Raw genomic sequence first — 23,107 nt, 5'->3', positions numbered from 1 at the left:
GCCCATCAAATGCAGCCACTGTGCCCATCAATTGCCGCCAGTTTTCCCCATCAAATGCCACCAATTCCCCCCATTAAATGCCGCCAGTTTTCCCCATCAAATGCCGCCAGTTTGCCTCATCAATTGCCGCCAGTTTGCCCCATCAAATGCCGCCAGTTTGCCCCATCAAATGCCGCCAGTTTGTCCCATCAATAGCCGCCAAATTTCCCCATCAAATGCCGCCAATATGCCCCATCAAATGCCGCCAGTTTGCCCCATCAATAGCCACCAGTTTGCCTCATCAATAGCCACCAGTTTGATCCATCAATAGCCGCCAGTTTACCCCATCAAATGCCGCCAGTTTGCCCCATCAATAGCCACCAGTTTGCCTCATCAATAGCCACCAGTTTGATCCATCAATAGCCGCCAGTTTTCCCCATCAAATGCCGCCAGTTTGCCTCATCAATTGCCGCCAGTTTGCCCCATCAAATGCCGCCAGTTTGCCCCATCAAATGCCGCCAGTTTGTCCCATCAATAGCCGCCAAATTTCCCCATCAAATGCCGCCAATATGCCCCATCAAATGCCGCCAGTTTGCCCCATCAATAGCCACCAGTTTGCCTCATCAATAGCCACCAGTTTGATCCATCAATAGCCGCCAGTTTACCCCATCAAATGCCGCCAGTTTGCCCCATCAAATGCCGCCAGTTTGCCCCATCAATAGCCACGAGTTTGCCCATCAATAGCCACCAGTTTGATCCGTCAATAGCCGCCAGTTTGCCCCATCAAATGCCGCCAGTTTGCCCCATCAATAGCCGCCAGTTTGCCCCATCAAATGCCGCCAGTTTGCCCCATCAAATGCCGCCAGTTTGCCCCATCAAATGCCGCCAGTTTGCCCCATCACTAGCCGCCAGTTTGCCCCATCAAATGCCGCCAGTTTTCCCCATCAATAGCCTCCAGTTTTCCCCATCAATAACCGCCAGTTTTCCCCATTAAATGCCGCCAGTTTGCCCTATCAAATGCCGCCAGTTTGCCCCATCAAATGCCGCCAGTTTGCCCCCTCAAATGTTGCCAGTTTGCCCCATCAAATGCCTCCACTTTGCCCCACAAATAGCAGCCAGTTTGCCCCATCAAATGCCGCCAGTTTTCCCCATCAATAGCCGCCAGTTTGCCCCATCAATAGCCGCCAGTTTGCCCCATTAAATGCCGCCAGTTTGCCCCATCAAATGCCGCCAGTTTGCCCCATCAATAGCCACCAGTTTGCCCCATAAAATGCTGCCAGTTTGCCCCATCAAATACTGCCAGTTTGCCCCATCAATAGCCGCCAGTTTGCCCCATCAAATACTGCCAGTTTTCCCCATCAATAGCCACCAGTTTGCCCCATCAAATGCCGCCAGTTTGTCCCATCAAATGCCACCAGTTTGACCCCCCCCCCCCGCCCAGCACTTACCTTTCTAGGGTCAGCGCCATCCTCCACGCTCCCTCCCAGTCCTCCATGTCTTCTCCAGTCTTCTTCATGTCATCTCTGCTATGATTGGACGCCTGATAGGCGTCCAATCACAGTACCTGTCGCTTCAGCCAAACAGGTAACCAGACCCAGTGCACCTGATTGGCTGAGAGGCGGGTCAGTCTTAGGGAAGCACTGTGTAAACAGCGAAGGCACAGCAGTGCGTCGGCTCCTTACCAATTTGGAAGCCTATAGAGCCCACAGGCTCTGATCAGGACACCTATTAGAGCCAATCGCTCTAATCAGGCACTTCCAAAACACACCCACCACTGTAATTCAGATGCCTGGCGCCCCCCGACAAGGGGCCGGACACCTAAATAGGGGGCGGCAGCAGTGACACTAGATAGATTTATGCAATACATGAATCCATTGTTGCTTGACGGGTGCAGGAGAGAGGGGGCGGCGCTCCTGCGCCCTCTATGGACACACCGCCACTGCTTGTAAGGCTTGCAATGTCTCATGGGACTTGTAGTTTTGCAACAGCTAGAGGGCCACAGGTTGAGCACCCATGTCCTAAGGGAACCGCTATAGCACAGATCAAGCCTTGCCCTAACCTGGAGGCACCTCCAATAACTAAGAACATATCTTCCATTCACTTCGGAAGTCACTGACCCGCCGGACTCACCCCCTCTCTGGAAGGATGTCTGTGGCTTCCTTGATTGTGCTGGAGAGGGCGCCATTAACACTGGAGTTTGATTCGGTCTTTCCTGTCATAAGGAAGAAAGAACAATATGAAGACATCATCTGATTGGTTGTTTGTTGTGAGTCACAGGTCTGGTCATGACATCACAGGTCTGGTCATGGAGTCACAGGTCTGGTCATGGAGTCACAGGTCTGGTCATGACATCACAGGTCTGGTCATGGAGTCACAGGTCTGGTCATGACATCACAGGTCTGGTCATGGAGTCACAGGTCTGGTCATGGAGTCACAGGTCTGGTCAGGGAGTCACAGGTCTGGCCATAGAGTCACAGGTCTGGTCATGGAGTCACAGGTCTGGTCATGGAGTCACAGGTCTGGTCATGAAGTCACAGGTCTGGTCATGGAGTCACAGGTCTGGTCATGGAGTCATAGGTCTGGTCATGGAGTCATAGGTCTGGTCATGGAGTCACAGGTCTGGTCATGACATCACAGGTCTGGCCATAGAGTCACAGGTCTGGTCATGGAGTCACAGGTCTGGTCATGACATCACAGGTCTGGTCATGGAGTCACAGGTCTGGTCATGACATCACAGGTCTGGTCATGGAGTCACAGGTCTGGTCATAGTCACAGGTCTGGTCATGGAGTCACAGGTCTGGTCATGACATCACAGGTCTGGTCATGGAGTCACAGGTCTGGTCATGGAGTCACAGGTCTGGTCATGGAGTCACAGGTCTGGTCATGGAGTCACAGGTCTGGTCATGGAGTCACAGGTCTGGTCATGGAGTCACAGGTCTGGCCATAGAGTCACAGGTCTGGTCATGGAGTCACAGGTCTGGTCATGGAGTCACAGGTCTGGTCATGGAGTCACAGGTCTGGCCATGGAGTCATAGGTCTGGTCATGGAGTCATAGGTCTGGTCATGGAGTCATAGGTCTGGTCATGACATCACAGGTCTGGTCATGGAGTCACAGGTCTGGTCATAGTCACAGGTCTGGTCATGGAGTCACAGGTCTGGTCATGACATCACAGGTCTGGTCATGGAGTCACAGGTCTGGTCATGACATCACAGGTCTGGTCATGGAGTCACAGGTCTGGTCATAGTCACAGGTCTGGTCATGGAGTCACAGGTCTGGTCATGACATCACAGGTCTGGTCATGGAGTCACAGGTCTGGTCATGGAGTCACAGGTCTGGTCATGGAGTCACAGGTCTGGTCATGGAGTCACAGGTCTGGCCATAGAGTCACAGGTCTGGTCATGGAGTCACAGGTCTGGTCATGGAGTCACAGGTCTGGTCATGGAGTCACAGGTCTGGTCATGGAGTCACAGGTCTGGCCATGGAGTCATAGGTCTGGTCATGGAGTCATAGGTCTGGTCATGGAGTCACAGGTCTGGTCATGACATCACAGGTCTGGCCATAGAGTCACAGGTCTGGTCATGGAGTCACAGGTCTGGTTATGACATCACAGGTCTGGTCATGGAGTCACAGGTCTGGCCATGGAGTCACAGGTCTGGTTATGACATCACAGGTCTGAACATGACGTTACAGGTCTGGCCATGGAGTCACAGGTCTGGTTATGACATCACAGGTCTGGTCATGGAGTCACAGGTCTGGTCATGGAGTCACAGGTCTGGCCATGGAGTCACAGGTCTGGTCATGGAGTCACAGGTCTGGTTATGACATCACAGGTCTGGTCATGGAGTCACAGGTCTGGTCATGGAGTCACAGGTCTGGTTATGACATCACAGGTCTGGTCATGGAGTCACAGGTCTGGTCATGGAGTCACAGGTCTGGTTATGACATCACAGGTCTGGTCATGGAGTCACAGGTCTGGTCATGGAGTCACAGGTCTGGTCATGGTCACAGGTCTGGTCATGGAGTCACAGGTCTGGTCATGGTCACAGGTCTGGTCATGGAGTCACAGGTCTGGTCATGGAGTCACAGGTCTGGTCATGGTCACAGGTCTGGTTATGACATCACAGGTCTGGTCATGGAGTCATAGGCAGGGGCGGACTGACCATTGAGGCACCCAGGCACTTCCCGAGGGCCCCATGCCACTAGGGGGCCCCATCAGGGTTGCCAGGCTCAATAAAACCAGGGACAGTATGTAAAAATCTGTTTTTGTTTACATCTGTCTCTGATATGTCCAAAACTGACATGCTTTTGATGTGAAAATCCTGAGATTTTAGCTGCCCCGCCTCTGCACTGCCTCCTGGCTTGGTGGCCACCTGTAAGGCCGGGGGCCCTATAATCTTCTATTGCCCGGGGGCCCCATGAGTTGTCAGTCCGCCCCTGGTCATAGACAGGGCCGTCTTTAATATGGTTTGGGCCCTGGGCAAACATTTTTTTTTGGGCCCCCCTCCAGCTTATTTTGGGCCTGGCTGGTTCACATGCATGTGTTTTGGCGGCCCTCATTTGTGCAGGCACAGCAACCCATTGATTTGAATGGGCTGCCATTGCCTTCGTATATATAAAAAATAAAAGAAATATATAAAAAAAAACGTTTTTTTATATAAAAAAAGGGGGGTTGTCATCCGGGGCCCTGGGGACCTCCAGACCTCTAACAAAAAATTGTCCCTTTAATAAAAAATAAAATAAACATATATTAAAAAAATATATTTTTTTTATTTAAAAATAAATAAAGAAAGGGGGGTTGCCATCTGGGGCCCTGGGGGCCTCCGGGCCCCTGGGGACCCCTAAAAAAAATTGGCCCTTTAATAAAAAATACAAATATATTAAAACAATATATATTTTTTTATTTAAATTTTTTTATTTTTTTTTCAAAGGGGGTTGCTTTGGGCCCCCAACAGTGGCAGGGCCCTGGGCAGCTGCCCCTGTTTGTCCTATGGCAAAGACGGCCCTGGTCATAGAGTTGGAGTCATAGGTCTGGTCATGGAGTTACATGTCTAGTCAAGACATCAAAGGTCTGGTCATGGAGTCACAGGTCTGGTCATGGAGTCACAGGTCTGGTCATGGAGTCGCAGGTCTGGTCATGGAGTCAAAGGTCTGGTCATGACATCAAAGGTCTGGTCATGGAGTCATGGAGTCATAGGTCTGATCATGACACTAGGGGCCCATGATGCTATTAAGATGGCCCTGGTCACAGGTCTGGTCATGGAGTCACAGGTCTGGTCATGACGTCACAGGTCTGATCATGGAGTCACAGGTCTGGTCATGACATCACAGGTCTGGTCATGGAGTCACAGGTCTGGTCATGACATCACAGGTCTGGTCATGGAGTCACAGGTCTGATCATGGAGTCACAGGTCTGGTCATGGAGTCACAGGTCTGGTCATGGAGTCACAGGTCTGGTCATGACGTCACAGGTCTGGTCATGTAATCAAAGGTCTTGTCATGACGTCACAGGTCTGGTCATGGAGTCACAGGTCTGGCCATGGAGTCACAGGTCTGGCCATGGAGTCACAGGTCTGGTCATGGAGTCATAGGTCTGGTCATGGAGTCACAGGTCTGGCCATGGAGTCACAGGTCTGGCCATGGAGTCACAGGTCTGGCCATGGAGTCACAGGTCTGGCCATGGAGTCACAGGTCTGGTCATGGAGTCACAGGTCTGGCTGATCATGACGTCACATGTCTGGTCATGACATCACAGGTCTGGTCATGACATCACAGGTCTGGTCATGGAGTCACAGGTCTGGCCATGGAGTCACAGGTCTGGTCATGGAGTCACAGGTCAGGTCATGGAGTCACAGGTCAGGTCATGGAGTCACAGGTCTGGTCATGGAGTCACAGGTCTGGTTATGACATCACAGGTCTGGTCATGGAGTCACAGGTCTGGTCATGACATCACAGGTCTGGTCATGGAGTCACAGGTCTGGTCATGACATCACAGGTCTGGTCATGGAGTCACAGGTCTGGTCATGGAGTCACAGGTCTGGCCATGGAGTCACAGGTCTGGTCATGGAGTCACAGGTCTGGTCATGGAGTCACAGGTCTGGCCATGGAGTCACAGGTCTGGTCATGGAGTCACAGGTCTGGTCATGGAGTCACAGGTCTGGTAATGGAGTCACAGGTCTGGCCATGGAGTCACAGGTCTGGTCATGGAGTCATAGGTCTGGTCATGGAGTCACAGGTCTGGTCATGACATCACAGGTCTGGCCATAGAGTCACAGGTCTGGCCATGGAGTCACAGGTCTGGTTATGACATCACAGGTCTGAACATGACCTTACAGGTCTGGTCATGGAGTCACAGGTCTGGTTATGACATCACAGGTCTGGTCATGGAGTCACAGGTCAGGTCATGGAGTCACAGGTCTGGTCATGGAGTCACAGGTCTGGTTATGACATCACAGGTCTGGTCATGGAGTCACAGGTCTGGCCATGGAGTCACAGGTCTGGTTATGACATCACAGGTCTGAACATGACCTTACAGGTCTGGTCATGGAGTCACAGGTCTGGTTATGACATCACAGGTCTGGTCATGGAGTCACAGGTCTGGCCATGGAGTCACAGGTCTGGTCATGGAGTCACAGGTCTGGTTATGACATCACAGGTCTGGTCATGGAGTCACAGGTCTGGCCATGGAGTCACAGGTCTGGTTATGACATCACAGGTCTGGTCATGGAGTCACAGGTCTGGTCATGGAGTCACAGGTCTGGTCATGGAGTCACAGGTCTGGTCATGGTCACAGGTCTGGTCATGGAGTCACAGGTCTGGTCATGGTCACAGGTCTGGTCATGGAGTCACAGGTCTGGTCATGGAGTCACAGGTCTGGTCATGGTCACAGGTCTGGTTATGACATCACAGGTCTGGTCATGGAGTCACAGGTCTGGTCATGGAGTCACAGGTCTGGTCATGGAGTCACAGGTCTGGTCATGGAGTCACAGGTCTGGTCATGGAGTCACATGTCTGGCCATGGAGTGACAGGTCTGGTCATGACATCAAAGGTCTGGTCATGGAGTCATAGGCAGGGGCGGACTGACCATTGAGGCACCCAGGCACTGCCCGAGGGCCCCATGCCACTAGGGGGCCCCATCAGGGTTGCCAGGCTCAATAAAACCAGGGACAGTATGTAAAAATCTGTTTTTGTTTACATCTGTCTCTGATATGTCCAAAACCGACATGCTTTTGATGTGAAAATCCTGAGATTTTAGCTGCCCCGCCTCTGCACTGCCTCCTGGCTTGGTGGCCATCTGTAAGGCCAGGGGCCCTATAATCTTCTATTGCCCGGGGGCCCCATGAGTTGTCAGTCCGCCCCTGGTCATAGACAGGGCCGTCTTTAATATGGTTTGGGCCCTGGGCAAACATTTTTTTTTTGGGCCCCCCTCCAGCTTATTTTGGGCCTGGCTGGTTCACATGCATGTGTTTTGGCGGCCCTCATTTGTGCAGGCACAGCAACCCATTGATTTGAATGGGCTGCCATTGCCTTCGTATATATAAAAAATAAAAGAAATATATAAAAAAAAACGTTTTTTTATATAAAAAAAGGGGGGTTGTCATCCGGGGCCCTGGGGACCTCCAGACCTCTAACAAAAAATTGTCCCTTTAATAAAAAATAAAATAAACATATATTAAAAAAATATATTTTTTTTATTTAAAAATAAATAAAGAAAGGGGGGTTGCCATCTGGGGCCCTGGGGGCCTCCGGGCCCCTGGGGACCCCTAAAAAAAATTGGCCCTTTAATAAAAAATACAAATATATTAAAACAATATATATTTTTTATTTAAATTTTTTTATTTTTTTTTCAAAGGGGGTTGCTTTGGGCCCCCAACAGTGGCAGGGCCCTGGGCAGCTGCCCCTGTTTGTCCTATGGCAAAGACGGCCCTGGTCATAGAGTTGGAGTCATAGGTCTGGTCATGGAGTTACATGTCTAGTCAAGACATCAAAGGTCTGGTCATGGAGTCACAGGTCTGGTCATGGAGTCACAGGTCTGGTCATGGAGTCGCAGGTCTGGTCATGGAGTCAAAGGTCTGGTCATGACATCAAAGGTCTGGTCATGGAGTCATGGAGTCATAGGTCTGATCATGACACCAGGGGCCCATGATGCTATTAAGATGGCCCTGGTCACAGGTCTGGTCATGGAGTCACAGGTCTGGTCATGACGTCACAGGTCTGATCATGGAGTCACAGGTCTGGTCATGACATCACAGGTCTGGTCATGGAGTCACAGGTCTGGTCATGACATCACAGGTCTGGTCATGGAGTCACAGGTCTGATCATGGAGTCACAGGTCTGGTCATGGAGTCACAGGTCTGGTCATGACGTCACAGGTCTGGTCATGGAGTCAAAGGTCTGGTCATGACATCACAGGTCTGGCCATGGAGTCACAGGTCTGGCCATGGAGTCACAGGTCTGGCCATGGAGTCACAGGTCTGGTCATGGAGTCACAGGTCTGGCCTTGGAGTCACAGGTCTGGCCATGGAGTCACAGGTTTGGTCATGGAGTCACAGGTCTGGTCATGGAGTCACAGGTCTGGTCATGACATCACAGGTCTGGTCATGGAGTCACAGGTCTGATCATGGAGTCACAGGTCTGGTCATGGAGTCACAGGTCTGGTCATGGAGTCACAGGTCTGGTTATGACATCACAGGTCTGGTCATGGAGTCACAGGTCTGGTCATGATATCACAGGTCTGGTCATGGAGTCACAGGTCTGGTCATGACATCACAGGTCTGGTCATGGAGTCACAGGTCTGGTCATGGAGTCACAGGTCTGGCCATGGAGTCACAGGTCTGGTCATGGAGTCACAGGTCTGGTCATGGAGTCACAGGTCTGGCCATGGAGTCACAGGTCTGGCCATGGAATCACAGCTCTGGTCATGGAGTCACAGGTCTGGTCATGACATCACAGGTCTGGTTATGGTCACAGGTCTGGTCATGAAGTCACAGGTCTGGTCATGGAGTCACAGGTCTTGTTATGACATCACTGGTCTGGTCATAGGAGTCACAGGTCTGGCCATGGAGTCACAGGTCTGGTCATGGAGTCACAGGTCTGGCCATGGAGTCACAGGTCTGGTCATAGGAGTCACAGGTCTGGCCATGGAGTCACAGGTCTGGTCATGGAGTCACAGGTCTGGCCATGGAGTCACAGGTCTGGTTATGACATCACAGGTCTGGTCATGGAGTCACAGGTCTGGTCATGGAGTCACAGGTCTGGTCATGGAGTCACAGGTCTGGCCATGGAGTCACAGGTCTGGTCATGGAGTCACAGGTCAGGTCATGGAGTCACAGGTCAGGTCATGGAGTCACAGGTCTGGTTATGACATCACAGGTCTGGTCATGGAGTCACAGGTCTGGTCATGACATCACAGGTCTGGTCATGGAGTCACAGGTCTGGTCATGACATCACAGGTCAGGTCATGGAGTCACAGGTCTGGTTATGACGTCACAGGTCTGGTCATGGAGTCACAGGTCTGGTCATGACATCACAGGTCTGGCCATGGAGTCACAGGTCTGGTAATGGAGTCACAGGTCTGGTCATGGTCACAGGTCTGGTCATGACATCACAGGTCTGGTTATGACATCACAGGTCTGGTCATGGAGTCACAGGTCTGGTCATGGAGTCACAGGTCTGGTCATGGAGTCACAGGTCTGGTTATGACATCACAGGTCTGGCCATGGAGTCACAGGTCTGGTTATGACATCACAGGACAGTTAATGGAGTCACAGGTCTGGCCATAGAGTCACAGGTCTGGTTATGACATCACAGATCTGGTCATGGAGTCACAGGTCTGGTCATTATTGATGGCACCCCCCCCCCCCCCCCCCCATACACACCGGAGTGATGGAGCAGAGAGTTCCTCCCCAGCAGAGCCTCGTGCTGTTTGATCCACTTGTGGAAAGACGGACAGCGGCTGAGATCCACCAGACGTAGAACTTCACAGCGGCCCTGCGGCAGGAGAGACAGACAGAAGGGGGCGGTGAACATCCTGGTCACTTACACTTTATGTGGCATGATGAGCGTCAGAAGAATTGACAACTTGGGGACGTCAATAGGTAGCACTGGACCCCAAGATTGTCCTGGTGGTATTCCTATAGAAATGTATCATAAATGTATTCCAAGGTAGAAGATCAAAGGAGGAAGCCAACGTGTTTCACCCCCTTCATCAGGACTTAAAGGTTACTTTCACCCATTGCTAATTATGGTCCATTGAGACAAGGGGCCCCAGTGGGTTATCCCCCCCCCCCCCCCCCCCAATAGCAAAACAGAAAAAAAAGGATTTTTGACGCGCTAGGCGAAACCTCATTTTTCCGCCCCCCCCCTGGCTCCACCCCCTTTGCCATGCCTATGTATACCCCACCTTTTTAATGAAGCATCCGTCAAATGCAGCCTCACCAGCGCCCATCAAATGCAGCCTCACAGCACCCATCAAATGCAGCCTCACCAGCGTCCATCAAATGCAGCCTCACCAGCGTCCATCAAATGCAGCCTCACCAGCACCCATCAAATGCAGCCTCACCAGCACCCCCAGCACCCATCAAATGCAGCCTCACCAGCACCCATCAATGCAGCCTCACAGCACCCATCAAATGCAGCCTCACCAGCACCCATCAAATGCAGCCTCACCAGCGCCCATCAAATTCAGCCTCACCAGCGCCCATCAAATGCAGCCTCACCAGCGCCCATCAAATGCAGCCTCACAGCACCCATCAAATGCAGCCTCACCAGTGTCCATCAAATGCAGCCTCACCAGCGCCCATCAAATGCAGCCTCACCAGCGCCCATCAAATGCAGCCTCACCAGCGCCCATCAATGCAGCCTACCAGCGCCCATCAAATCCAGCCTACCAGCACCCATCAATTTAGCCTCACCAGCCCCCATCAATGCAGCCTCACCAGCACCCATCAAATGCAGCCTCACCAGCGCCCATCAAATGCAGAATCACCAGCGCCCATCAATGCAGCCTACCAGCGCCCATCAAATGCAGCCTCACCAGCGCCCATCAAATGCAGCCTCACCAGCGCCCATCAAATGCAGCCTCACCAGCGCCCATCAAATGCAGCCTCACAGCACCCATCAAATGCAGCCTCACCAGCGTCCATCAAATGCAGCCTCACCAGCGTCCATCAAATGCAGCCTCACCAGCACCCATCAAATGCAGCCTCACCAGCACCCCCAGCACCCATCAAATGCAGCCTCACCAGCACCCATCAATGCAGCCTCACAGCACCCATCAAATGCAGCCTCACCAGCACCCATCAAATGCAGCCTCACCAGCGCCCATCAAATTCAGCCTCACCAGCGCCCATCAAATGCAGCCTCACCAGCGCCCATCAATGCAGCCTCACAGCACCCATCAAATGCAGCCTCACCAGCACCCATCAAATGCAGCCTCACCAGCGCCCATCAAATTCAGCCTCACCAGCGCCCATCAAATGCAGCCTCACCAGCGCCCATCAAATGCAGCCTCACCAGCGCCCATCAAATGCAGCCTCACCAGCGTCCATCAAATGCAGCCTCACCAGCGTCCATCAAATGCAGCCTCACAGCACCCATCAAATGCAGCCTCACCAGTGTCCATCAAATGCAGCCTCACCAGCGCCCATCAAATGCAGCCTCACCAGCGCCCATCAAATGCAGCCTCACCAGCACCCATCAATGCAGCCTCACCAGCGCCCATCAATGCAGCCTACCAGCGCCCATCAAATCCAGCCTACCAGCACCCATCAATTTAGCCTCACCAGCCCCCATCAATGCAGCCTCACCAGCGCCCATCAAATGCAGCCTCACCAGTGCCTATCAAATGCAGCCCCGCCAGTGTCCATTAATGCAGCCTACCAGTGCCCATCAATGCAGCCCCACCAGTGCCTCTGACACTATGTGTGAATGGAGCGGCGGCTGCCTGCTGATGCTGAGACTTAGGGCCCTTTCACACTGGGGCATTTTTCAAGCGCTTTAGCGTTAAGAAAAGCGCCTGTAAAACGCCTGAAAGAAGCTGCATCTGCAATCCCAATGTGAAAGCTCGAGTGCTTTCACACTGAGGCGCTGAGCTGGCAGGGCGTCAAAAAAAGTCCTGCGTGCAGCTTAGCGTTAAAAAAAAGCGCCTGAAAGAAGCTGCATTTGCAATCCCAATGTGAAAGCCTGAGTGCTTTCACACTGAGGCGCTGAGCTGGCAGGGCGTCAAAAAAAGTCCTGCATGCAGCTTCTTTGCAGCGCTTTAGGAGCGTTTAATACACCGCTCCTAAAGCCCCCTTCCCATTGAGGAAGCTTTTTTTAACGCCAAAGCGCCTGAAAAGCGCCTCAGTGTGAAAGGGGTCTTAGCAGCGCTTTACCAGCGTTTTTCGGGCGCTGGCAGTGTGAAAGGCCTCTGAAAGCACTTGGACTTTCACATTGGGATTGCAGATGAGGCTTCTTTCAGGCGCTTTACAGGCTTTTTTTAAACGCCAAAGCGCCTAAAAAACGCCCCAGTGTGAAAGGGGTCTTAGTTTCTTGCTGCAGAGAGAAGTGAGTAGGAACACCAGTGGCCGGGCGCCCCTAGGCCACTGCCTAGTTTGCCTAGTGGTAGCACCGCCGGTCCTGGTGACAATGTAACTTGATGGAGATTTTCAAAGGAAAGTTCTGTTTGACTCGATCACCTTTGTAACAAAGATAATGTTCTTGGTCTCGTGAGTGTCTTCGACGATGACCTGGCTGTGGTGACACTCCTCCGCCTTGCAGTGGTCAGCCAGCGTCTCCACGTTCTTATCGGACCAGGAGGAGAAGAGATCCATAGATCTGGAAGAAGAGAGAGTCACCTGATGAGTGGAGTCCCTCCGGGGGGAATCCCAGGAAAGGAAAGTCACCTGATGAGTGGAGTCCCTCCGGGGGGAATCCCAGGAAAGGAAAGTCACCTGATGAGTGGAGTCCCTCCGGGGGGATTCCCAGGAAAGGAGAGTCACCTGATGAGTCCCTCCGGGGGGATTCCCAGGAAAGGAGAGTCACTTGATGAGTCCCTCCGGGGGGATTCCCAGGAAAGGAGAGTCACCTGATGAGTGGAGTCCCTCCGGGGGGATTCCCAGGAAAGGAGAGTCACCTGATGAGTGGAGTCCCTCCGGGGGGATTCCCAGGAAAGGAGAGTCACCTGATGAGTCCCTCCGGGGGGATTCCCAGGAAAGGAGAGTCACCTGATGAGTCCCTCCGGGGGGATTCCCAGGAAAGGAGAGTCACCTGATGAGTCCCTCCGGGGGGATTCCCAGGAAAGGAGAGTCACCTGATGAGTGGAGTCCCTCCGGGGGGATTCCCAGGAAAGGAGAGTCACCTGATGAGTCCCTCCGGGGGGATTCCCAGGAAAGGAGAGTCACCTGATGAGTCCCTCCGGGGGGATTCCCAGGAAAGGAGAGTCACCTGATGAGTCCCTCCGGGGGGATTCCCAGGAAAGGAGAGTCACCTGATGAGTGGAGTCCCTCCGGGGGGATTCCCAGGAGGAAAAAAAAAACGAAACCGTCTGAAGAAAGAACTGTCTGTGTTGTTCAAATCGACCAGTCAGATTCAAAGTTTCACATCTATGAGGCTGATGATACAATTTTTAACCTTTTCATCCCCGGAGAATTTGGCTGCCCAATGACCAGGCCCCTTTTTGCGACTCGCCACTGCGTCGCTTTAACTGACAATTGCGCGGTCGTGCGACGTGGCTCCCAAACAAAATTAGCGTCCTTTTTTCCCCACAAATAGAGCTTTCTTTTGATGGTATTTGATCACCTCTGCGGTTTTTATTTTTTGCGCTATAAACAAAAATAGAGCGACAATTTTGAAAAAAAAATCAATATTTTTTACTTTTTGCTATAATAAATATCCCCCAAAAAATATATTAAAAAAAATTCCTCAGTTTAGAACGATACGTATTCTTCTACCTATTTTTGGTAAAAAAAAAAAAAAATCGCAATAAGCGTTTATCCATTGGTTTGCGCAGTAATTATTAGTCAGTTAGTTATTATTTTGGATTTTCGAATTTTCGGGTTTTGGAGTTTTTGAATTTTCGTTCTCTTTTGGATATTCTTTATTATTTTCAGAAATGTAGAATTCTCGAACTTTCGGATTTGAGAATTTTTCAGATTTCAGAATTTTCAAATTTTTTAATTTTCAGAGTTTTCGAATTGCTGCCAAACAAAATTAGCATCCTTTTTTACCCAGAAATAGAGCTTTCTTTTGGTGGTATTTGATCTGCTCTGCGTATTATTTTTTTTGCGCTATAAGCAAAAATAGTGCGACAATTTTGAAAAAAAATCAATATTTTTTTACCTTTTGCTATAAATAAATATCCCCCAAAAATATATATAAAAAAAAATATTTCTAGATTTAGGCCGATACGTATTCTTCTACATATTTTTGGTAAAAACAATCGCAATAAGTGTTTATTGATTGGTTTGCGCAAAAGTTATAGCGTCTACAAAATAGGGGATAGTTTTATGGCATTTTCAAATGTTCGATTTCCGATTTTCAAATTGCTGATTTGCGAATTTGCGATTTTCAAACTTCCGCTTTCCGAATTCAGAATTTTTGAATTTCAGAATTTCCAATTTCCGAAATTTAGAATTTCCATTCTCCAAAATTTTAAATTTCCAAAATTTCCAAAATTTTAAATTTCCAAAATTTTAAATTTCCAAAATTTAAAATTTCCAAAATTTAGAATTTCCAAAACTTAGAATTTCCAAAATTTGAATTTCCAAAATTTAGAATTTTAGATTTTCCGAAACTCAGAATTTCCCAATTTAGTTGCTGGGTAGACATGTGCACTGCCAAAAAATTTGTTCATTTTCGTTTCGTTCGTTTTTTAGCTTTTTTCGGAAATTCTGAATTCTGAAATTCTGAATTCAAGAAATTCGAAGATTCTGAAATTCACAAATTTTCGGATTTTTTATTTTCGAATTTCTGATTTGCGGATTTTCAAATTTACGATTTTTTGAATTCAGAATTTTAGAATTTCAGAATTTTGACGTCACCGGCGGGTGATTTAAAATCAGCTGCTCGCCTGTGTTCATTGGGTTTCCCTTCAGACGAGCAGCTGAGTGTCTGGGTGTCTCCCCTCTGGTTGCCAGGTCAGTGAATGGTTCTTTACTTCTGGCTAACATTGATTTTACCAGGCTCTGCTATTTAACTTATGTCTATCTGCATTTATTTAATTATATTCAATTGTTTTGTCTAAATGAACTATCTTTTAATTAGTTACATTTATTTATTTATTTATTTATTTATTTGTGTTTTAAAAAAAAAAAAAGAGAGAAAGCAGTAATTAGCAGAGAATTTCTTCTTAAGGGGACAGCATACTTTTATTTCTTATACTTTTTTATTCGGCACCATAGGTTCCTTGTTGGTTCCGAATTGTCATCCACTGTACGCAGGTCCAGAAAAATATGGACCAGTCACCGTCTACAGGCGGCCAGCCCTCACGCACAAGGTATGTGCTGGAAAGGGATCAGGGCTAGGGGTTGCTAGTCACAATCCATGGGTGTTGACTCATTTTTCCCTAAATGTTTTTCTAGCCCTTCTAATCCAGAGCCGAATGTCGCAGACCTTGCCAGACCGCAACACTCTTCTTCCAAGTCGAGATCCAAACATAGATCTCCTTCTACTTCTTCCCACCGGAGGAGAAGCTCACATTCCTCCTCAAGACACCGCTCCCACCGCCATGATAGTCGCTCTGATCGCAGAGCCTGCTGGGGATGTGACACTCGTGTCCCGGAGGGCAAGTCATTATGCGACCGATGCTACGCCCATGCGGTCAGGGAAAAAGAGACTGAAGGTCATTGTATCGAGTCTCTGGTGGAACGTGTGGTTCAACGAACTCTAATGCCCCGTACACACCATCACTTTATGTGATGAAAAAAAACGACACTTTCTGTGAAGTAAAAAATGACGTTTTTGAAACTTCAATTTTCAAAGACGAAGTTGCCTACACACCATCGTTTTCTCACAATGATCTTGCAAAGTGAGGTTACGTCCCACCACGTTTTACCATTGAAGCTCGCTTCATAAGTAGCTTCTGGGCATGCATGGATGAAAAAACGTCTTAGAAAACGACGTTTTTTGCTACACACGGTCAATTTCTGTGAAGTAAAAAGTGCACTTTTGAAAAACGACACATAAAATTGAAGCATGCTTCAATTTTTTTGGGTCGTTTTTTAGAAGACATAAAACGACGTTTTCCCCCACACACAGTCAATTAAAGTGACGTTTTTTAAAACGTCATTTTTTTTCATCACATAAAGTGATGGTGTGTACGCGGCATCAGAGAGAACATGCCCCACACGCAGATTCAGACCAACACTGACGGGTCTGTTTCCCCAAACTTGGAGATCCTAGAGGATCCAGGTCCTTCCCGGCCTCAAGCCTCCACTCCGGCTTTTCCTGAGGGTGACCTAGAGAGTGATGAAGAAGGCTTAGAATTTGACTTTGCGCAGGTGACGCCACTCGTCAAAGCGATTAAGGAGGCCCTCTTATGGGAGGAACAACCCGCTTCTCCAGCCAAGCAGAAAAAATATTTTAAGCGCTTGGGAAAAGAACGCCCTACGTTCCCGTTTCTGTCTGAACTGAAGGGTATCTTTGAAGAGGAATGGAGCAAGGTGGACAAGAAATCTTCCATGGCTAACAAAGCATCAAGGCTCTATCCCTTCAAACAGGAGGAGGTCAAACATTTGGAGAATGTTCCTCTAGTAGATGCGGCGGTAACGAGACTTGCTAAACACGTCACTTTACCTATTGCTGACTCCGTCTCTTTCAAAGATGGCCTGGACAGAAGAATGGACCAGGACCTCAGAAGAATTTATGGCCTAGCGGGCACAGCGTGCAAACCGGCTCTAGCTTTAGCGGCATTATCAAAGGCCATGGAAGCCTGGACGGAAAACGTTGATTCTTTCCTCAAAGGCGTCTCTGAAGAACTAGCTAAGAACTCAGCCACGGCAGAGCTAAAACTGGCGGTCGCATTCCTGGGTGAAGCCTCCGTTGACTTAATCCGCCTGTTAGCTAGGATTATGCTTTCTTCTGTGACCGCGAAACGGGCCCTCTGGCTACGCCCCTGGGTTGCTGACCCATCATCGAAGCAGAACTGGTGCAAGATTCCCTTCGAAGGGTCAACCCTGTTTGGTAACAAGCTGGATGATGCCATCTCCAAAGCCACGGGGGGCAAGTCGGGTTTCCTTCCTCAGGACAAGCGCCAGACAGGAAGAAAAACACCCCAATTTCGGCGATACAGCCCGGATCGCGCTAGGGAAGCTCGCGCTTACAGACCTGGCGGAAACTACAGAAGGAATTGGAGCAGGGGTAGAGGCTCCTACCGCAAACCTACTCCAACTACTCAAGCGTCAACTGGACGCGACAAAGGGAAATCTTTTTGAGACAACGCCCGCCCAAGCGGATCGTGTTGGAGCTCGTCTACTCCTTTATCGGCACGTCTGGGCGGCCTCAATCAAGGACTTTTGGGTCATCAAGACTGTGACCTCAGGACACACATGGTCCTTTTCCAGTCCTCCCTGTCCAAAGTTCATCTCCACCCTTCTTCCAGGGTCACTGGAACAGAGACAGGTCCTGCTAGATTACATTCACCTCCTGAAAATTCAAGGAGCAGTGGTACACGTCCCAAAAGACGAACAGTTTCTTGGGGTGTACTCCCCTCTCTTCTTAGTACAGAAGAAGAACGGTACCTGGCGTCCAGTCATAGACTTAACGTACCTGAACAAATTTATAACACACAAAAAGTTCAAGATGGAAACTTTATCAACCATCCAACAAGCAATACAACCGGGCGACTGGTTGATTTCTGTGGACCTGAAGGATGCCTATTTCCACGTCCCAGTAGCAGCAGAGCTGCACAAGTTCCTCAGGTTCTATGTCAACCAGGAACATCTCCAGTTCGTATGTCTACCCTTTGGCCTAACAACATCCCCACGGGTCTTCACCAAAGTTCTTTTGGCACTGGTAGCCCTCATCAGGCTGAAGAAGATTCGTTTGTACCATTATCTGGACGATCTCCTGGTCTTGTCCCAAGACAAAACCCTTCTCCTGGCACAGAGAGATCAGGTCATCTCGACCTTGTCCGAATTCGGGTGGCTCCTGAACCTGGCAAAAAGCCACCTAGAGCCAACTCAGTGTCTAACCTATCTGGGAGCTCAATTCGACACGGTAAGGAAGACCATCTCCCTACCAGTAGAGAAGATTCCGGTAATTCAGGGGAGGATTTCCCGGGCCTTGAGTACTCGCCACCTAAGAGCTCATCAATGCTTGAAGATCATTGGGACAATGGTATCCACAACACCAATGGTGAAATGGGCGCTTTGGAGGCTACGTCCCTTCCAATCGGGCTTTCTCAGGCAGTGGAAATCAGGGAGCATGAGTCAGCGGATCCACATTTCAACATCAATGAGGGGCAGCCTCTTCTGGTGGCTTCAACCGAAGAATCTGCTGAATTGTCACTCCATCGCTCCAGTTTCGTGGGTCACAGTGACAACAGATGCCAGTGGCTCCGGTTGGGGGGCCTTATGCGGCACAAGCATGGCGCAAGGCAGGTGGGACGCTCGCCTCCACAATCCAGGCTCGAACACCCTGGAGCTTCGAGCGGCCTGGTGTGCCCTACAGTCCTTTTCACAACTGCTGAAGGGAAAGTCAGTAATTCTAAGGATGGACAACACCACAGCAGTATCATATGTCAAGAGACAAGGCGGGACTCGGGCTCTACTTCCTGGAGAAGGGATGAGCTCCATTATGAAATGGGCCCAAGTGAACCTGGTCAACCTGACGGCTGTTTTCATTCCAGGCATTCAGAACTCCCAGGCGGATTTCCTGTCACGAACTCAGGTGGACGTCAACAAATGGTCTCTCCACGATCAGTCCTTTCGTTGGATCTTGTCCCTGGGAGTCAATCCCCAAGTGGATCTCTTTGCTTCTCCGAACATTGCCAAATTGAAAAAATTCTACACAAGGGGTTACTACAGCCAGGCAATCGGGACGGATGCCCTAACGGATCGGTGGTGGTTTCAGAGGGCGTACGCCTTTCCCCCGATCCCAATAATTCTGAAATTCCTGAAGAGACTTCTTGCGGAAGAAGTAGAAATTACAATGGTGGCTCCATTCTGGCCGAACAGGCCATGGTTCCCTCTTCTAGTCCATCTGAGTCTTCAGGACCCAATTCTAATACCATGCAGACCAGACCTTCTCTCCCAGGGGACGCTCCTCCATCCCTGTCCGGCTCAAATGAAACTAGCGGTCTGGTTCTTGAAAGAGAAAGGCTAGAATCCCTTGGCTGCGCCTCTCGGGTGTTCTCTACCCTTATGAGCTCAAGGAAAGGAAGCACAAATAAAGTGTACGGTAGAATATGGTCTAAGTTTGTGGAATTTTCTTTAGCCGCGGGCAGTTCCTTCAAGAACCCAGAAATCCAAAACATCCTAAGCTTTCTTCAATCAAGGCTAGACCTACCCCTGTCTGTAAGCTCACTAAGAGTTCAAATCTCAGCACTTTCAGCCTTTTCTGGAATTCCTTGGGCAACCCATCCACTAATCAAACAGTTTTTTCGTGGAGCCTCAAGATTGAGACCTCTGAGGAAGTCAAGATTCCCCAAATGGGATCTCCCGTTAGTACTTGACTTTTTGAATGGACTTAGTATGTCGGGGCCCTCCCCGTCCTCGTTGAAGAACTTTTCAGCCAAAGTAGCCTTTTTGGTAGCCATCACCTCGGCCAAGAGAGTGTCCGAGATCGGTTTTCTGGGTCACAAGGAGCCATTTCTCACCTTTTTTCCAGACAGAGTGGTTCTGATACCTATGCTGGGCTCCAAACCGAAGGTCTCGTCGGTTTTCCATGAGAATCAGGAAGTAGTTCTCCCTACCTTTAAAAACCCAGATTCTGATGAGACTCACCCTCTGGATATGGGCAAGATACTCACTGAATATCTTCAAGTTACATCTACATTCAGACGTTCTGATCACCTGTTCATCCTGCATTCAGGCAAGAACAAAGGGAAAAAGGCATCTTCAAGAACAATCGCATCCTGGATCGTCCAGACGATACAACAGGCTTATTGTGCAAAGGGCTTGGCTCCTCCGCAGGCGGTAACAGCTCACTCCACGGGAGGGATGGCAGCTTCCTGGGCAGCAGCCCGTCATGTGGCGCCAGACGTCATTTGTAGAGCGGCCTCTTGGTCTTCTATAAACACCTTTATGTCCCATTACTGTGTTGAACCTGCAGCACTTTCTTCTTTGAAATTTGGTTTATCAGTCTTGTCGGCTGACGGGACAAATTAAATATATTTCTGTTCAGCATACCCACCCGTGTGTTTGGCTAGTTATTTCCCACACGTAGGCTGCCATGGAGTCAGTCAGGAAAAAGGAAAATGTATTATCATACTTACCGTAATTTTCCTTTCCTGATGGACTCCATGGCAGACGGAGTTCCCACCCTGAAATTATGGAGTCGGGATAGTTACGGAACACTGAGTCTATTGGTGAGTTAACTTTTATGGGTATGGGGTCCTATCACATTGGAGAGGAGGCGGGATTAACCCACACGTAGGCTGCCATGGAGTCCATCAGGAAAGGAAAATTACGGTAAGTATGATAATAAATTTTCCTTTTTTTAATTTCCGAAATTCTAATTTTTTAATTTCCGAAATTTTGAATTTTGAATTTCCGAAATCGCGAATTTTCACATTTTCGAAACTCAGAATTTCCGAATTTTGTGGCTGGATAGACATGTGCACTGCCGAAAAATGTATTCATTTTCGTTTCATTCGTTTTTTAGCTTTTTTTTCTAAAATTTGGAATTCTGAAATTCGGAATTTGGGAATTCGAAAATTCGGAATTTGGAAATTCAAAGATTCTGAAATTCCCAAATTTTCGAATTTTTAAATTTCCGATTTCGAATTTCTGAATTTCCGATTTTCTGAAGTTCAAATTTTAGATTTTCGGATTCAGAATTTTTGAATTCAGAATTTTCGAATTTCAGAATTTTGAATTTCCAATTTCCGAGATTTTGAATTTCAGAAATTTTGAATTTTCACATTTCCGAAACTCAGAATTTCCGAATTTTGTTACTGCCGAAATATTTGTTCATTTTCGTTTTCGTTTCATTCGTTTTTTAGCTTTTTTCCGAAATTCTGAAATTCTGAATTCTGGAATTCGAAAATTCGGAATTTGGAAATTCGAAGATTCTGAATTTCCGATTTTCGATTTTCTGATTTGCAGATTTTCAAATTTATGATTTTCGAATTCAGAATTTTCGAATTTCAGAATTTTTCATTTCCGATTTCCGAACTTTTGAATTTCCGAAATCGCGAATTTTCACATTCGGGAATTCAAAAATTTTGGAAATTCGAAATTTCGGAATTTGGAAATTCAAAAATCCAAAATGTAGAAAATTTAAAAATTCGGGGGTTTTGGAATTAACGAATTTGTTAAAATTGAAAAACTAATTCGGATCTAAACGAATTGCACGTCTATTGCTGGGTCAGCTTGAAGGTTCTGACACTGTGAAGCTGAACATTGACCTGGAGGAGTCCGATCTCCTACGGTATCTGGGACCCTCAGAAGATGTATCTCACCACGGCTGGTGGGGCGTCACCACAAGTCACATGCCGGCACCTGAAAAACTTGAAACGATTATGCAGCTCTTTCTGCAGCTCCTGGTCCAGCTTGTTCTGGAAGAACTCTTTCCGGTCCACCACCAGGAACTCCGTTTCTTCCATGCAGACCACCGTGGCATTTCTCCTCAGGCCTTTCAGGAGAGCCACTTCCTATAAAAGGAAGAAAAGTACGCCTTATTAAACCGGTGGATTTACTATGGAAGTTTAGCATTTTGGGGTGTTTACATTCTTTACAGGCACTTTTTGAGGACTCTGACACGAAGATGGGGAGGAATTAAGGACTCTGTTGTGAAGATGGGGAGGAATTGAGGACTCTGACATGAAGATGGGGAGGAATTAAGGACTCTGATGTGAAGATGGGGAGGAATTGAGGACTCTGACATGAAGATGGGGAGGAATTGAGGACTCTGACATGAAGATGGGGAGGAATTAAGGACTCTGATGTGAAGATGGGGAGGAATTGAGGACTCTGACATGAAGATGGGGAGGAATTAAGGACTCTGATGTGAAGATGGGGAGGAATTGAGGACTCTGACATGAAGATGGGGAGGAATTGAGGACTCTGACATGAAGATGGGGAGGAATTAAGGACTTTCACGTGAAGATGGGAAGGAATTGAGGACTCTGACGTGAAGATGGGAAGGAATTGAGGACTCTGACATGAAGATGGGGAGGAATTAAGGACTCTGACATGAAGGTGGGGAGGAATTAAGGACTCTGATGTGAAGATGGGAAGGAATTGAGGACTCTGACATGAAGATGGGGAGGAATTAAGGACTCTGACATGAAGGTGGGGAGGAATTAAGGACTCTAATGTGAAGATGGGAAGGAATTGAGGACTCTGACATGAAGATGGGGAGGAATTGAGGACTCTGACATGAAGATGGGGAGGAATTAAGGACTCTGACATGAAGGTTGGGAGGAATTAGGGACTCTGATGTGAAGATGGGAAGGAATTGAGGACTCTGACATGAAGGTGGTAAGGGATTCAGGACTCTGAGATGAAGGTAGGGAGGAATTGAGGAGGTGGGGGGGGTGGGGGTACTGAAGATTCTGATGTGAAGGTGGGAGGGGATTGAGGATTCTGATGTGAAGGTGGTGGGGGGGGGACTAAGGACTTTGATGTGAAGGTGGGGGGGAGACTGAGGACTCTGATGTGAAGGTATGGAGTTATTGAGGACTCTGACATGAAAATGGAGAGGATTTGAGGACTCTGATGTGAAGGTGGGGGGGGGGGCAGGTGGGTGTCTGAGGACTTTGATGTGAAAGTAGGGAGGGGTTTAATACTCTGACATGAAGATGGGGAGGAATTGAGAACTCTGATGTGAAGATGGGGAGGAATTATGGACTCCGATGTGAAGATGGGGAGGAATTGAGGACTCTGACATGTAGGTGGGGAGGAATTGAGGACTCTGACGTGAAGGTGGTAAGGGATTGAGGACTCTGAGATGAAGGTAGGGAGGGATCGAGGACTCTGACATGAAGA

General features: G+C 48.8%; 1 protein-coding gene across 2 annotated transcripts in view; it reads right to left on the bottom strand.

Annotated features, from left to right (window-relative positions):
• Positions 1-23,107, bottom strand: part of CNBD2 (cyclic nucleotide binding domain containing 2) — a 105,025-nt gene that overhangs the window by 20,657 nt on the left and 61,261 nt on the right. For both annotated transcript variants that reach the window (XM_040355229.1, XM_040355230.1), the window contains 4 exons: positions 21,620-21,771; positions 12,656-12,794; positions 9,857-9,968; positions 2,110-2,191 (listed from right to left, as the gene is read on the bottom strand). In XM_040355229.1, the coding sequence (XP_040211163.1) occupies positions 2,110-2,191; positions 9,857-9,968; positions 12,656-12,794; positions 21,620-21,771 (485 nt within the window). The remainder of the gene's footprint in view (positions 1-2,109; positions 2,192-9,856; positions 9,969-12,655; positions 12,795-21,619; positions 21,772-23,107) is intronic.

The sequence above is a fragment of the Rana temporaria genome, chromosome 5, assembly GCF_905171775.1.
Source record: "Rana temporaria chromosome 5, aRanTem1.1, whole genome shotgun sequence".
Lineage (NCBI taxonomy): Eukaryota > Metazoa > Chordata > Amphibia > Anura > Ranidae > Rana > Rana temporaria.
Note: the sequence above shows the minus strand (reverse complement) of the source record. Positions and strands in the feature narration are given on the sequence as shown.